The sequence below is a fragment of the Lampris incognitus genome, chromosome 8, assembly GCF_029633865.1.
Source record: "Lampris incognitus isolate fLamInc1 chromosome 8, fLamInc1.hap2, whole genome shotgun sequence".
Lineage (NCBI taxonomy): Eukaryota > Metazoa > Chordata > Actinopteri > Lampriformes > Lampridae > Lampris > Lampris incognitus.
The window spans coordinates 7,961,125-7,978,093 of NC_079218.1; the positions used below are offsets into that span (position 1 = coordinate 7,961,125).

General features: G+C 42.1%; 1 protein-coding gene across 2 annotated transcripts in view; it reads left to right on the top strand.

The window, feature by feature from the left end:
• usp25 (ubiquitin specific peptidase 25) overlaps positions 1-16,969 on the top strand; it is a 49,758-nt gene that overhangs the window by 15,123 nt on the left and 17,666 nt on the right. For both annotated transcript variants that reach the window (XM_056285458.1, XM_056285457.1), the window contains exons 2-7: positions 778-855; positions 1,953-2,097; positions 6,710-6,833; positions 11,872-12,034; positions 12,938-13,024; positions 16,167-16,304. In XM_056285458.1, the coding sequence (XP_056141433.1) occupies positions 778-855; positions 1,953-2,097; positions 6,710-6,833; positions 11,872-12,034; positions 12,938-13,024; positions 16,167-16,304 (735 nt within the window). The remainder of the gene's footprint in view (positions 1-777; positions 856-1,952; positions 2,098-6,709; positions 6,834-11,871; positions 12,035-12,937; positions 13,025-16,166; positions 16,305-16,969) is intronic.

A 16,969-nucleotide genomic window follows, 5' to 3' on the forward strand; every position in this document is an offset into this window, starting at 1 on the left:
TGTGACAATCTAGTTTTACTGAAACACTACAGCCTAGAGGCTACTCTTCAGTTAAACAAAATAAATCAAACAGGTGGGGATAAAATAACGATGCTATTAAGTAAGTGATCAGGGTGCACAACAGCACACACACACACATATGTATATATATATATATATATGTGTTTGTGTGTGTGTGTGTGTGTGTGTGTATATATATATAAATAGTTTTTTGTCTAGTTCTCAAATATGATTTATGAATTGACGTTGCTTTACAGCACCAATCAAACGGACAGCGACCACTAAAGGCGGCTTAATTGTCATTTAATCGGTGCAACCGCTGACCTGTTTTGTGAACGACTCGTCGGAAATCAGGTCAACAAGAACGTGCATACGGCCCAACGCCAACTGCCACTTCCTATTGGCGCACGCTTTGAATTGCTCTTTATAGGTTAATTATTTATCGAGTTGAATTCTCCAGGATGCAGACCATTAAATTTGCAAAATAAAAGGACAAAAATTACCTCCCCCCAAAAAAAACAACCGCCGATTGGACACAGCCAATCGCCTATTGCCGATATATTCATCCAGTCGCCCAAGCCTAGTGGTAAGACACTAAAGACACTCCCCCCCCCCCCCCATCGCCAAAGGTGTATAAATAGAAAATGTTGCTTTTCTTTGAGTCATGCTCTTACAGTTGTCATGTCCAGTCATCTGTATTCTTTCTTCTGACACGCTGTATTTCACAGCTTTCTCAATCTCTTCCTCTGTGCCCTCCTCCCTGCCCTCTCCCAACAGCACCAGCAGACTCTATTAAACCAGCTGAGGGAGATTACAGGCACTACAGACGTCCAGCTGCTTCAGCAAGCCCTGCAGGTACATGGTGGCAGTCTCACAAAATCTCTCTCGCTCTCGCTCTCTCACCCCCCCCCCCCCTCGGTGGGTGGTTACCTTGTGTATGATGTCTTTTATGTCAGTGGCTTCAACTAAACTCACCTTAAACCTCTGAGGAGGACAAGAGTTATCTTTTTTTTTTTAACTTTTCTTTTTGGACCCCCCCCCTTTTTTTTTTTCTCACCAATTGTACTTGGCCAATTACTCCACTCTTCCGAGCTGTCCTGGAGCTGCTCCACCCCTTCTGCCGATCCGGGGAGGGCTGCAGACTACCACCTGTCTCCTCCGATACATGTGGCGTCGCCAGCCGCTTCTTTTCACCTGACAGTGAGGAGTTTCGCCAGGGGGACGTAGCGCGTGGGAAGATCACGCAATTCCCCCCAGTTCCCCCTCCCCCCCGAACAGGCGCTCCAACAGACCAGAGGAGGCGCTAGTGCAGAGACCAGGACACACACCCACATCCAGCTTTCCACCCGCAGACATGGCCAATTATGCCTGTAGGGACGCCCGGACAAGTCAGAGGCAACACGGGGATTTGAACCGGGATCCCCGTGTTGGTAGGCAATGGAATAGACTGCCACGCTACCCGGACACCCCTAACAGTTATCATATTTTTTATCATTAGCTGTTAGAAAGGCTTGAAAATTATGTTGCTAATCATGAAGTCTCGAATCTTGAAAACTTCGCAACTGCTAAACGTCTGCTGGTTTTATATGTAGGAACTGTATTTGGCTCTAATGTGCATATGAGGATATAATTTGTTTCATCTTGTATTCATTTTCACTTATACAACCCATTCACATCCCTCATCAAAATACTTCAAGCTGAACATTGACCAAATTCTTTAAATCATTCGAGAAATAAAGATTAGACAAACATGGACATTTCAGATGGAGAATGTTTCAGACTCAGAACCCTACGTTTAAGTTGATTATTTTCTGTCTTCAGTCCTACTAACAGTCACCATAAGCATTGTATAGGAGCGCCTGCAGGGGCTTATGATAAATGAAATGTCTCTCTTCAAAAATGATTCTGCACCATCTCACGTGTTTGGTTTTTTTTTAAAAATCTTTTCTTAGGTGAGCAATGGAGATCTGGCGGAGGCAGTGGCTTTCCTGACAGAGAAGAATGCCAAGGTTCCTCAGCAAGACGAGGCCACCTACTACCAGACCTCCCAGGTGGCAAATGACAGATACATCAGTGTGGGTAGCCAGGCAGACACAAGTAAGTGTTAGATACGCAACAGACAACTTTATATTAGTCAGTTTTGTGTGTGACTTTTATGTTTAAAGAGGTCATGTTTTTTGGGGTTTCCCTTTCCTTTAGTGTTGTTACATAGCTGGGAGCTATGAAGTGCATGTAAAACATCAAGTTAGATAGAGCAGATGGGTCACAGATTTTGGTGCAACACAGGGAAGAGTTTGGTTAGCAAGTATTGCAATGTTGAGTGCGAAGGCAAATTTTTGTATGGACTTCCAAAGGAAGACGAAATGAAGAAACAGTGGTTAAAATGTCTTTTTACCACTGTTCCTCAGCAGTACAACCCCAACCTTTCATGTCTGCTTCATTTTACCGAGGACTGCCTTCTGAACCAGGCACACTTCAATGCTGGATTTTCAATTTGTTTGCCTTTCCTCAAGAAGAAAGCACCAGACAACATTGGATACAGTTTCTTTTTCTGGGCCGACAACAGCCGTGTGCCAACGTGTTTGTTTGTTCACGCCACTTCAGAGGACTCCTCCCTCTGTAGATCCCAGTAGCCAAGCTGGATTTTCGACTAGGCTAGTGCTAAAAGACAGGGCAGCTCCATGTGTAATGGGCCGTGTTGAGTCAGAAGCGTAAGCTGTAAGTCAGGTCATATCACTGAAACGTTTGTCTTGTATTTATAACCGGGCCAGATGGCTTGTGAATACAGTTTCAGTGCAGACAATGTGCATATAAACAGTGAAGCTAAAGTTATTTATGCAGACAATGTGCATATAAACAATGAAGCTACAGTTATTTAGGCAGCTAACGGCAATTTGCTCAAAGCAATACAGTCATGCACCGAGCAGTCAGATTACATGCCTTTATTTCAACCATATCCACTTCAAATCGTGGCGTGATTTTCACAGTCACCGAAGATAAATGTCACCATCCCCCAAACTAGGGCTGTTACATTAGATTTTCACTACACAATTATCGTGGCCAAAAGAATTCATGATAAAAATATTATTGTGATGTCTATGGAAAATTTGAAGGAGAAAAAAATAATGCTATCAGTCAAGGTCATCTTTAACTTTGTTTATTGTGCGTTCTCTCTTTTGGCAAATGAATTGCGCTCAAAATATGAGTGTAGGGAGGTGGAGAGATGTAACCATCACTATACAAAACTGTACAAAAAGAACAATTACACTTAATGGATAAGGAAAAGGCAACCGGATGAACTGATTAAAAAAAAGGGGGGGGGAGGCATCCGGGTAGCGTAGCGGTCTATTCTGTTCAGGGATCTCCGGTTCGAATCCCCGTGTTACCTCCGGCTTGGTCTGGCGTCCCTACAGACACAGTTGGCCGTGTCTGCGGGAGGGAAGCCGGATATGGGTATGTATCCTGGTTATTGCACTAGTGCCTCCTCTGGTCGGTCAAGGTGCCTGTTCGGGGGGGAGGAGGAACTGGGGGGAATAGCATGATTCTCCCACACACTACGTCCCCCTGGTGAAACTCCTCACTGTCAGTTGAAAAGAAGCAGTTGGCGACTCTACATATATCGGAGGAGGCATGTGGTAGTCTGCAGCCCTCCCCGGATCGACAGAGGGGGTGGAGCAGCGACCGGAATGGCTAGAGAGAGAGGGGTAGTTGGCCGGATACAACTGGGGAGAAAAAAGGGGGAAAAAAATCCCCCCCCCCCCCCCCCAAAAAAGACCCACAAGGCCTAACATCTGCCATCAATACAATGTCAACTGAAACAAAATCACTTGTGAGAGCAGGGGGACAGAGTTTGTGTGTGAGACCACAGGCTGACAGCGAACCACGCTGATACACTGGGATTTAATGTCCTCTGATCATATCCTTACATCATTTTTTCCTCTTTCCATTTTTCATGACATGATTTTGCGCGGCAATAGTAGCAACACACTGTAGTACTAGCTAGCTAGCTAGCTGGCTAGTGTAGCGGTCTGACCAGGTTTAAATGAGGCTGAGTCACCGTCAAACCCCACAAAGCATACATGCATTCAGAATACACGACCCCTGGTTGTTTTATACAACACCAAACGCATTTATAATTAATTGCAAGGCAGGGAAATAAAACAGTCAGTTTAAAATACACTCAACCACACCATCGGTCAGTTTTCACAGGTTATATCAGAGCAAAAGGGGAAGAAAAAAAGTTCCATATAATTCAGTGCAATTTTTAAAGTAAATATACACCACTTCAGGACTTCCCGGTGATCACTGTCAGTTCAGTTCACTCAACATAAATACTCCGCTTCGGAATTTCCTGGTTACCCAACAAACAAAACAAGAAAGTATTCCTGACCGCAGTTCGATTCAGTCAACTCAAACAAAAATCCACAAGCCCTCAAAGCTTTAGTCAGGAAAAAAGGCCAAAAAAAAAAAGAGACTAATTAGTCACCCGGCTTTCGCCAACTGACGGTTACCATGGTGAGTGATTACTAAGCTGCTGTCGAGTCTCCAGAGATGTTTGGCTGTTGGATCCTTGACAGATTGCTGGACATGATGAGAGGAGGTGATTTTTCACATGGAAACAACACGTGACTATATATAAAACCTGTCTATATATAAAAACATGGCGCAAAGGCCTGGGTAGGATGACGAAGTGGAGGTCTGACTTCTCCCTGCGCTTTATTCACCAGCGTCCGTCGCCATACTGATTTGTGCGACTCATCATAAAGGAACGTAAGGGGCCAGTCTTTCCGAAAGCGGGTAAATCAGAGCCATATCACTGGCTGACAGGACTGGTGGGTGTGTGGAGGTGAGTGAAAACAAACTGATAGCCGGAAACATATTTCTTATTGTTTATAACAACATAATTTGGGCAATGGTGTCAGGTGTGTGTGTGTGGGGGGGGCAAGCGAGAACGTAAAGAAATGGAAATGATTTAAGAGGCTCTGGATGTACGATTCTATTATTAACATATCAATATTTCATTTTTTAAATATCACGGCCATTGTCAATATTGGTATATTGCAACACCCCTACCCTGAACACGAATTTTTTCAAGTAATGAGCAATCAACTATCATTTTCATAATGCCAAACGCAGTTATGCTCAAGCGAAGCTATTCCAAGCCAAAAGCCTATCAAACTACGGTCTTCTTGGTAAATGTATGTACATGCCAGACAGGCGGCTCTGCCACCGCCTCCTCCCCGTCACTCTGAGCTTCCTGCCTTGGCTCGGCTGCAGCAGTTGTCAGAGCTGTTACCCTCACAGCAGCGCCACTAGTTCTGTGCAAACTGCATCCCTCTGACACAGTTGCTACATCATCTACGGCCATTTTATCTTTTTCTGAATTACTATCAAGTTTGGGAGACTCCAGGGTTACATTTCTATGGGTTTTCACTTGTTTCCTCACACCCATGGGCCTCATTCCTCCCGCTACATGTTCTGGCTGCCTGGTTGTTGGCTTCTGTATCCTCCGCCTCCCGCTGTCTATGCGGGAAGCGAAGTGCTTGTTTCTCACATCCATGCACTCAAAACACTTTGTACTACCTGAACTTGCATATACCATTTTAGCTATGTGGCTACCATTTTAGCTGATTGTGGACTACAGGAAGAGAGGGGGGTGGCTGGACCCCATCACCATAAAAGGGACTGCTGTAGAGAGGGAGGTCAAGTGCTTCAAGTTCCTCGGTGTCCACATTACTGAGGACCTCAGCTGGGAGGAACACACCAGCCATGTGGTGAAAAAGGCCCAGCAACGCCTCTTTCACCTCAGGCGACTGCAGAAGTTCAGCATGGGGCCCAGGGTTCTACGGGCCTTCTACAGAGGCACGACCGAGAGCATCCTGACTGGATGCATCACCGCCTGGCACGGGAACTGGACTGCCCACAACTGCAAAACCCTGCAGAGGGTTGTGCGGACGGCCCAGGACATCAGTGGATGCGAGTTTCCCTCCATCCAGGACATATGCAATAGAAGTTGTGTCAGCAAAGCCCGTAGGATTATCAGAGACCCCAGCCACCCCAACTACGGACTGTTCCAGCTGCTACCGTCAGGCAAGCGGTAGCGCAGCCTCAAAGCCCGGACCAGGAGGCTCCAGAACAACTTCTTCCACCAAGCAACCAGGCTTTTGAACAAAGAACATTAAAAGACAGTGAGCCTGGTGCCGGACTGATGGTACTGACCTGTGGTCTTCAGCGGATTGTCGGTTTACACACACACACACACACACACACACACACACACACACACACACACACATACACATCACCTTACATACATCACACACTATTATTGTTGCTGTTTTTTTGTTCCGTTTTGTTGTTGTTCAGTTACTATTGTTGCTGCAGTGTTGAGGAGCCGAAACTCAAGAATTTTACTCTCTTGTACTTTTATAATGAGACGTAACAAATAAAGAATCTTGAAACCTATAGGCTTAAAATTGCATTATTAATTACATATTTATAATTCATAAAAACATCACACTATGGAATCTGGATCAGTAACGTCAGTCTGATATCCATTGAATTAATTACGGAAGCATTGGCACCCAATACTTTTATCGGATTGGTCCCAGCTCTAGTTTGAATACCCTTGGTTTTGTTTTTTCTTGTCCTCAACCCTTTATCTCAGTTCTACGTGTTTCTGAGGTTAAGGGCTTTTGTGTTGCTGCAGATGTGATTGACCTGACTGGCGATGACAAGGATGATCTGCAGAGGGCCATTGCCCTCAGCCTGGAGGAGTCCAATCGGGCCTTCAGGGAGACAGGCATCACCGATGAGGAGCAAGCGATTAGCAGGTGGGCTAAACTACTGACCAATATGAAATTACATAAACTTCACTCTGAACTGCTGACCAAGAAAAATACTGAATTCCTCTTGGCTTCAGTTGTTGGTTTGGACCAGGGCCCACTTTTGGAAACTGTAGATGTCTCACTCATATTCTCTGTGCGGTCTTACTTAATCATAAGGCTATTTTGAAAAATATTCTTGGTAATGTTATGTAATAGAGTAAACCAAGTCTTGTTCATTTGCCACACAGCTAGTCATTCAAAGCAGCAAAACATTTCTACTCGGAAATTAAGAAAACATATCAAAAATCAGATATTAAGTAAACATGAAAAATTAGATATAAACATGTCATCAGATTTTTTTGAAGTGGCAGCTCAGAAGTTTGAAAATGTGTCTGAAACAAAACATTTGTGGTTTTTGTTTGCGGACATTTTGGACAAGTTCAGATTTGAAATAAGATGAAATTCTACCCGTCACATGATAGACAGTGAATAGAGTAAATGTTGGGGTAAATTAATACTAGAACTGCTTTTCAGAGTCTTCTCGTTGTTTGATTTTTCTTAAGAATGGTGGAAAGGTTTGTCAAAGGGGCTTGCAATGGTTCAGCACTCCTGCAGTTAAGTATATAAATTGTTGCATTCGGTAGTTCTGAGCAGTGAAATACTGTTTATCCTGAGTAGATTTCCCTTGACTGTGGGGATTTTGACTGTTTTAGATAGTGGCAGACTTCCTCTCATGATGAACACAGCATGCAGATGGATGATAATGGAACAGCTGATCATGAGCTGTTGAAGCTAAACTACCTTATAGACCCGCTAAAGTAGTGCTTTTAGCTGGCCCACGTAAAACTGAGGCCACTGGTAAAAGGTACCAGTTCAATTTCAGGTTTCAGCCCAGAACGAAGTGTTCCGTACATGTTCCCATCCAAACGTTAAGTGAATTCAAGGCAACATTTGGAAAAGTTAATAAAAAGAAGGTCAGTTGCATATTAAAAGTGCAGCAGTAACTTGTATGTGCTGTTTGGTAAATACGAGTGTTACACAGAGGTACAACTGAAGTGACAGGGTAACGTGTGACAGTGTTTGATTTGTAACCAGGGCAGGTAAGACCTCACGTAGGCAACCTGAGGGTGTGTTTTAAGGAGAGGACGTTGTCGGACATTGAGGACATAATTGAACTACATGTAGTTAACTACTCCCCAACACTGCAGTTATGTTATTTTTGTAATTCTGAATATTAAAAAAATAATTAATTTACTGCTAAATATTACTTCTAACCCTAACATTAACATCTGTCTGTTATTGATCTGAGTATATTAAATAGAATTTCCTATTTATTTAAGCATATAGCACAGGCCTTCGTCACATGGTTATATGATATTATGCTGTCACATTTTTTTTTTTTTACTTCGGGCAGCTCTCTCTTTTTTCACCATACATGTGTTTGCATCCCTGAATAATGGTTACTTCCTATAGTACCTTGGCCTTTCCACAGAGATGACTTGGCTTAGGATGGCTGGGGCGGCTTGGCCAGATTTTGTTTTTTTGTGTCCTTTTCGTTTTGTGTTTATGTATTTTGTGTTTCTGTTTTGTAAATATTACTAAAACTCTAGCTTCTAACTTATCCCATAATAGTGTCTTTATACATGCTCAATAATCCAGGTAAGAAAATCACAGAAAGTTGAATCAGTTCATCTGGACACAATGTTTATTGAGAGAGAAATGTTTCATCACTCATCTAAGTGACCTCTTCCATCTCAACTGAAGAGGTCACTCAGAACTGGGGATACCTGCAGTCAGTTGAGACTGAAGAGGTCACTTAGAACTGGGGATACCTGCAGTCAGCTGAGACTGAAGTGGTCACTTAGAACTGGGGGTACCTGCAGTCAGTTGAGACTGAAGAGGTCACTTAGAACTGGGGATACCTGCAGTCAGCTGAGACTGAAGTGGTCACTTAGAACTGGGGGTACCTGCAGTCAGTTGAGACTGAAGAGGTCCCTTAGAACTGGGGGTACCTGCAGTCAGCTGAGTCTGAAGAGGTCACTTAGAACTGGGGATACCTGCAGTCAGCTGAGACTGAAGAGGTCACTTAGAACTGGGGATACCTGCAGTCAGCTGAGTCTGAAGAGGTCACATAGAACTGGGGGTACCTAGAGTCCGTTGAGACTGAAGAGGTCACTTAGATGAGTGATGAAACATTTCTCTCAATAAACATTATTTCCAGATGAACTGATTCAACTTTGTGAATCCCATAGTAGTGTTGATATCCCTATGAACTCTTACTTTCAAACTGGATAATTTTAAAGGTTTAAAAAGTATTCATCTGAATTTTTTTTGGTCTTTTGCCAGAAATTGATTTACTCTGTGCATGGGTAGTCCAACATAATCCTAATATTATAACACTGTATGAAACATGGCTTCGTAGCAAAATCTCTGGCAATGAAATCAAAACTTGTAAATCATGTACTATATAGAGCTGAGAGAAGCTCCAGGGGCGGTAGTGTGGCTACATATGTTTCCTCTGACTTGATACCTGAGCTAATTACATCTACACCTGAACCGATACATTTTGAATGCCTTTTTGTTAAAATAAAATAATTTTTCATCAGAATAAATATATAACTATTGGAAACCTATAGACCTCCCCCTGTCCCTGCCCGGTCCTCTGTTTGGTTTCCATCATTGATTCTATCATGCAAAAATTTAATGATTATTTTAGGTGATTTCAGTAAAAAATGGTTATAGACGTCTTCTGTTAAAGATAAAAATAATTTTGAAAATCTAAACTTAATTAATTAAGGAACTCACTCGAACCACCCCCACATGTCAGTCTTTACTTGATTGGATACTTGTCACTCACCCTGACAGATGTATTAAAGCTAGTGTCTTGTCAGACTACTTCAGTGACCAATTTTATTTACTGTGTGTGGAAGTGTAAAATTCCAAAATCACCACCAAAATTAATTGAAATTAGACAACATAAGAAAATGAACATTACCTATTTATTAATGATCTAATCTCTATTAATTGGGTTAGGTACCAATTATTACCCAATGTTCAGGATGCCTGGTATTTTCTTCATTCTGTGTTCACTGAAGTAGTAGACAGACATGCTCCCTGGAAAAATCTCAAAGGCCAGGGGATGACGCCTACCATGGATAAGTGCAGAGGGATAAGACTTGGGCTCAATTTCCTCTGGCAAAGGAAAATGCCGATTGGGAAACATACAGGCAACTAAGAAACCACTCCAAGACCATGACCCGCAATGCTAAATCCAATTATTATAAAGAATGTCCCTCTAATAATTTAAAAAACCCTACACAATTCTGGAACAGTAAAAAAGCCATAATAAACACTTCAGACAAATTTCCTATCAATCAAATAAGAGATAGCAATATAATTATTCATGACTCTCTATCTATTGCCCAAGTGTTCGGTCAGCATTTTTCTTCTGTCTGCTCTAACCTAATACCTGACTTTTCCTACACTGATAGATTCCATAATATTTCTTCTTGTCACAGTGCCTTGTCCTTTATGAAAATAACACCTACAGAAGATCTGAATGCCACCAAACAACCAAGTTTGAGCAGTGATACTGGACCTGATGGGATTGAATCCAGATATATTAGATTAGCCCCATATACTCATCTACTTGCTGACTTGTTTAACATGTCCTTATCTACCTATGAGTTACCAGTTATCTGGAAACATTCACGCATTACTTCACTTTAAAAAGGTGGCGACATTCTTGAGTCAAATAATTATAGACCTATATCGATAATCTGTTCTATTGCCAAAGTATTTGAAAAACTAATCTTTAATGAGTTATCACAGTATCTTAAGACTAATAATATCCTATTGCCGTGCAGTCTGGATTTGGACCTAGTAATCGTTCAACAACTACTCTTTTCTTAAAATTTAGTATGTGTTTTCCGTATCTGATACTAGTAATCTTACAGGGGCCATTTTTGTTGATCTGAAGTAGAATTTTGATTTGGTTGATCACTACTTACTCTTAGATAAACTCTATGCAGTTGGTCTATCTCAAAATGCACTATTATGGTTTAACTCTTATTTACATAATGGAAAACAATGTGTTGACCTTCAAGGGAGTAAGTCTGATTTATTTGTTCAACAAAGAGGTGTACCCCAAGAGTTCAACGCTGGGTCGACTTCTTCTCTCTATTTTCATTAATGACCTTCCTTTAATCCTTTCTAAAGCTTTTTTTAACTATATGTAGATGATACTGTCATTCATACTTCTAATCCTCATTTGTTGCAAATCCAAACTGCCCTTCAGTTGGATTTCAATACCTTGCAAAAGTGGCTCTCATCTAATAAACTACTGTTCAATAAAACAAAATCTTACATTATGGCCTTTGGTACAAGACATAACCATAAGCAAAATCTAATAATTTAATAATAATGTGTAATGATGGTACTTACCTGCATAGAGTTGATCAAACTAAATACTTGGGTTTATGGCTTGACTGAATTTATATTCAAACCTAACATTGATGAGGAGCAAAATCATTTCAAGTATTGTTGCTTAAACCAGAGCAGGTAAGCCAAGAACAGTGATTGATTACCCTGTGGTTACAGCCAAACTTAAACAATATTTAAGAGACGTTTTCATGTTGTAGTTGATGTGTGAATATTAAAGTCAAAACTAATTTGATTTGATATTTTGATATACTTAAATGATCCCTGTAGGGAAATTACGCTCTGCATTTAACCCATTCTAGCTGTGTAGCTAGGAGCAGTGGGCAGCTGCCGTGCAGCGCCCAGGGACCAACCCTAGTTCGTCTTGCCATGCCTCAGTCAAGAGCACAGACAGGAGTATTAACCCTAACATGCATGTCTTTTTGATGGTAGGGGAAACCGGAGCACCCGGAGAAAACCCACCGCAGACACTGGGAGAACATACAAAATGTTCTCAAAATGCTAAAGGTCAAAACTAAAAGGGTGCATTGGAATATCATTTGTTGAAAGGGACATTCATTGGCTTTATTTGAAGTTTTTCGTGCGGTGCTTTCCCCCTTTTCAGAGTACTGGAAGCCAGCATAGCGGAGAACAAGGCAAGCTTGAAGCGCACTCACACAGAAGTATGGAGTGACTCGCCTAACCCTCACGACAGGAAGAGGATGGACAACTGTCCTGTGGGGCTGAAGAATGTTGGCAATACCTGCTGGTTCAGTGCTGTCATTCAGGTGGACACACACACAAACCCATCTAAACAGATCAGAAGACCAAGTTAAAAAGACTTAATGACGCTTAACCACAGATCCTTAATTAGTCTTGAAATAGCCTTTTCAGATGGCATGCAGGAACATTTCAGACCAGTCATTGTAATGGGAGTTTAAGTTATTGTTTTTCTTCCAGAGCTGTTAGCAGAATGTGAACTAAACAAAAATTCGGCTGATGAACACTGGATACACCGTCACATGGTGCCTGGCTCCTGTGTGTAATGTAATTCCATCCCAAGTAGCACAGCCTGGCCATGTCCCCTCTGCTAGATTGACTGAAGGCAGGGGATAAAAACAAGTAAACAAGTTTCTCCTTTCCCTACCGGGTGTCCAAATCTCGAGAGACCCAGGGCGCACAGTGTATGAAAGTTATTGCCCTCACTTCAGTTTCTTCTCACTTTCACATACATGATGGAAATGAACAGCAATAGGACCATAGAATTAAATGTGTGACTCTCACAACTCTTGCACTCACAACTATTGCACTCACAGTGCTGCGGTGCTGGTGGCAGTTCTGTGTAATGCGAAGGGAGGCCCAGGTAGAAGTCTCACTGTTGGCAAGCAGTGTCTTTGCTGAGGCTGCTTAAGCAAAACAATGGATTCTTACCTAAGGGAGTTATTTTCTAGGTGACTATGTGCTCCGACTTCCTTTCAAATTTAATGTTCTTTAAAAAGAAAATGTCCCAACCCATTTCCACAACCTTGTTATGAAGTATAAGGTCCAATTTATTACATGTTGTGTGCACTATTAGGTGGATTGATAGGTAAAAATCAGAATCAAAATAAAATCAAATGGATAGCAGGAATTGAGCAATGTAATATGACAAATGTTTTAAACATAAATACTCTGCTGTCTTCTCCCTTCAGTCTCTGTTCAACCTCCTGGAGTTTCAGAGGCTGGTTCTCCACTACTCTCCCCCAGCCAGGGTTCAGGACCTGCCACGCAACCAGAAGGTGAGAGACCCATGCTCCACCCACCGCTCCCCATACCTGCGTGTCCCCACTTGAGGTTGACACTGGTGGTAATGGATTTGCAGATTTAAGGGATTTGACACTAGCTCACATGTATGTACATGTATGTGGCCTCTCTTTTCTACTCCAATTACTTGCTTTTTAGGGTGGAAACGACTATTTATTCAGCACTTTATTTGTTCTGGATTTATCATCAAAGATAATACCCTACTTTATTTAAAAATGTCTGACACGTTGCCTCGCAAAGTATGGGAACACTTCCAGAAAAAGCAGCATGCTTCAAGTAACTATAAGATAGACTTGACCTTCACCAGTGGTATACTAGTAGTTCAATGTGTGTGCAACTGGGGAAAAAAAACATTTTGGTGCAGAGGGTATCACGACATCCTGATACCTGAAGTATAAATTTTGAGATGACGACATGTTAGTGTTGATGTAGCTAAAAAAAATAGTGCAGACAATAATAAAAGGAAATCATGCATGGTGTAGGTATGAAAGGTAATTCTAAGGAAATGAACTATGATAACTGGTATGTGTGGTTTCACTTTCTTACGTTTTGTATGAGGATGAAGACACTTGGGCACAGTTTTTTTGTTTTCGTGAACTGTTACTAACAAATTTGGAATGCTGTAATGGTTTTCTGTAATACCTATGCAACAGTTGTCTAAACTGTCTCACAATCGTTGCACTTGCAAGGTAGCAAAATTAGGCTCGTCCTCACTAGCAAAGTCATGCTCAGGTGCACCAATTTAGTCCCAACCCAAAATGCTTTGTTCTCCAACCTGAGGCGTGTTCGTTGTTCCCTGTACCTCTGAGTTTATACAACCACCCCTGTGATGCAAACCACCCATCAACCACACAGTAAATTGAGTAAATAGGTCTGTGGTCTGTCTTCTTCCGTCCATGCACATATTAATGAATTCTCTCAGTCAAACCATTTAATGCCAGTGTTGTTGTTCTACAAGGTAGGCCAGTCTTTGTTGTGACAGTCTGAATTTTGACCTGTGGTACTTAGATTCATTTTTTTCAATTCAGGAAAGTTATTCAGGTTTAGCATATCAATCCAGCCTTCTTTTTTTTTTGAGGCAACGTTCAAGAAACAATGTTGAGGAATGATGCATTAACTTGTGCTTAAACATTTGCCTCATAAGCTCACATGCCTTTAAATGTGCAGACAGGACATTTTAGCTACCAATTGCAACTGGCCAGCAATTTTTTTTCTTCACACTTAAAGCCAGAATCTGTATAAAACAAATTAATCCTCAAGATTATTCAGTCATAGAAATGATGGTTCGTGGGACCCCTTCATCGTTGTGGACCCAGCATCGCCTGACAGCACTAAGAGAGTTTTAGCTCTAGGCTTGATCCTCTGAAGAGTGTCATGAGCCACAGGGATGAGATCAGTGCAGATGTTATGGCACCGTCCAGCAGCTGTGTGATCTCACCCAAGGGTCACAGCAGCTTAGACGGTGTACTTTGACTGCTGGTGTGACATGTAAACCAGCAAATACAAAAAGTGAGAATATTTCAATTGCTTCAGGGTTCAAGTAAAACTAACTAGCCTACCTGATCCAGATGTTCTCCAAGACTCATTGGCCCTAGAGTTCTTAAAATGTTACCCTTTTTGCTCCTTTACTTTCAGGGAGCTCAGCATAGGGTTAGCACCCTGTTGCTAATCTGGTCTAAGCCTCTCCATGGCTGTACAGATCTCTCAATCTCTCACTCTTAATCACTGGACTGTTGCTCCACCACCAGTAGGAGACTCGTAGAGTTTAGACCCTAATCCGATATCAGCATCCCTGACTCGGTACTACAGGAAAACAACTGATATTATTTTCCTTCATCCACTGCGAGCAAGTCTCTAGATGGAGTTTTACTCCTTTGTATTTCCTTATTGTTGCTGTGGTCATAATCAGTGGGTATCGGTATAATGGTATAATTATGAAAATTACCAGTAATCTAATAAATTAAAATATACAGACATTGCAATTCTCAAAGAAAGGCAGGGATTTTTAAATCACAGGAGTTTCAGGCCAGTTTGTCAACGAACCATTCCAGTTCTGTTCATTGTTATTAACTTGGCAGTATTATTAATAATTAATTAACTTGAGACCCTCCGCTATTGCCTGTTTTAATCGCTGTTGTACTGGTAAGTACACTGTCGGGAAATATTAGTGTCACATGGGAAGTGATACGTTTTACCTAACATCCTGTTACCCTTAATGGAACCGATCCTGTCCTTCCTTGAACTCTAGCTCTCCAGACGGTGGAAGACGTACCGGGAAGGTCAAGTGTCCTCACTGGAGCTCTTAATTTGACACAAAACACATCAACTCCTTAATCTACGTTTCAAATTACCCATGGCTCGCCAAGAGCTCTGTGTTTCCAAGGTCGACAATTCAATTAACAATATGTTACGCTCCGTCATCTTCATATTTGTCTGGTAACCGAAAAACATTATCATCTTTTGTTAATGTGGTTTATAAAGAACACAACTTATAATATATATATATATATCCATCCATTATCCGAACCGCTTATCCTGCTCTCAGGGTCGCGGGGATGCTGGAGCCTACCCCAGCAGTCACTGGGTGGCAGACGGGGAGACACACTGGACGGGCCACCAGGCCATCACACAGGACTGACACACACAAACGCACGCACACAAACACACACATTCATACCTAGGGGCAATTTAGTATGGGTGGCACGGTGACGCAGTGGTTAGCGCGGTCGCCTCACAGCAAGAAGATTCTGGATTCGAACCCCGGGGTAGTCCAACCTTGGAGGGTTGTCCTGTGTGTGGAGTTTGCATGTTCTCCCCATGTCTGTGTGGGTTTCCTCCGGATGCTCTGGTTTCCTCCCACTGTCCAAAGACATGTAGGTCAGGTGAATCAGCCATATATATATATATATATATATATATATATATATATATAATCCGTCATGCACACTTGTTGTTGTCTGACGTCATCACAAGTGCGACTGCAGTTGTGAATTCTGTCCAGGGTGTCGCTATTGTGGCAAGTTATCACATGGAATTTTATACTATATTAAAATTATTTTATTACTGTTTATCTCAACAAGCTGTGTTGTAGCTTATTGATTGTGTTTCTATAACCAGGAACACAGGAACCTGCCCTTCATGCAGGAGCTGAGACACCTCTTCTCCCTCATGGTGGGCTCTAAGAGAAAGTATGTCGACCCGTCTCGTGCCGTGGACATCCTTAAAGATGCCTTCAAGTCCAGCGAGTCACAGCAGGTAACCTTCCTTTATTCGTAGTCAGCTGGGCATGATAATACTTACTCATTCCTGGTCATGTCTAATGATGCTTGCATGCAACCTGTGGATTTAATACCTTTCAACCCTCTATTGTACATTTATCCTTTTGGCTCAAGGATTGACCCCTCAATTTTATTAACATTTCTACTGACTCAGCTTTCCCTACCCGAGAGACTTAACTTCCATTGTCTATGTTAATTCCCAGTCCACCCTCGTGAACTCTGTGAAAATAATTGACTGGGGATTAGACTCTGTATGCCAGTATGCTGTAATGTCATGTTAATATGACAAGTGTTAAAAATGCCCCTGTCCCTCTCATTTCACATAAACATAGCACTGAGCTATTGTCTCCACCGGGGTTACTAAGGTCTGCCCTCTGGACCCTCCGCTCATCAGTTACGTCTCTCCCTTCTAAATTAGCCAGAGTAGAGAGTCATTGACCTGAATAAGAGCACCATTGATTTGTATGGGAGGGCCATCAGGCCCGCAGGTTCTCTTGTGAAGTTCAGCAATTGGTGATGTCCTCTGATGACTCATGCGGTATTCAAGCCTTGCTTTTCATCAATGAGTGACTCTTTACCCTGATTTGACTGAATGAGCCTGGTTGCTCCTAGGTGTAGTTAAGTCCTTTAGTATGATTTTTG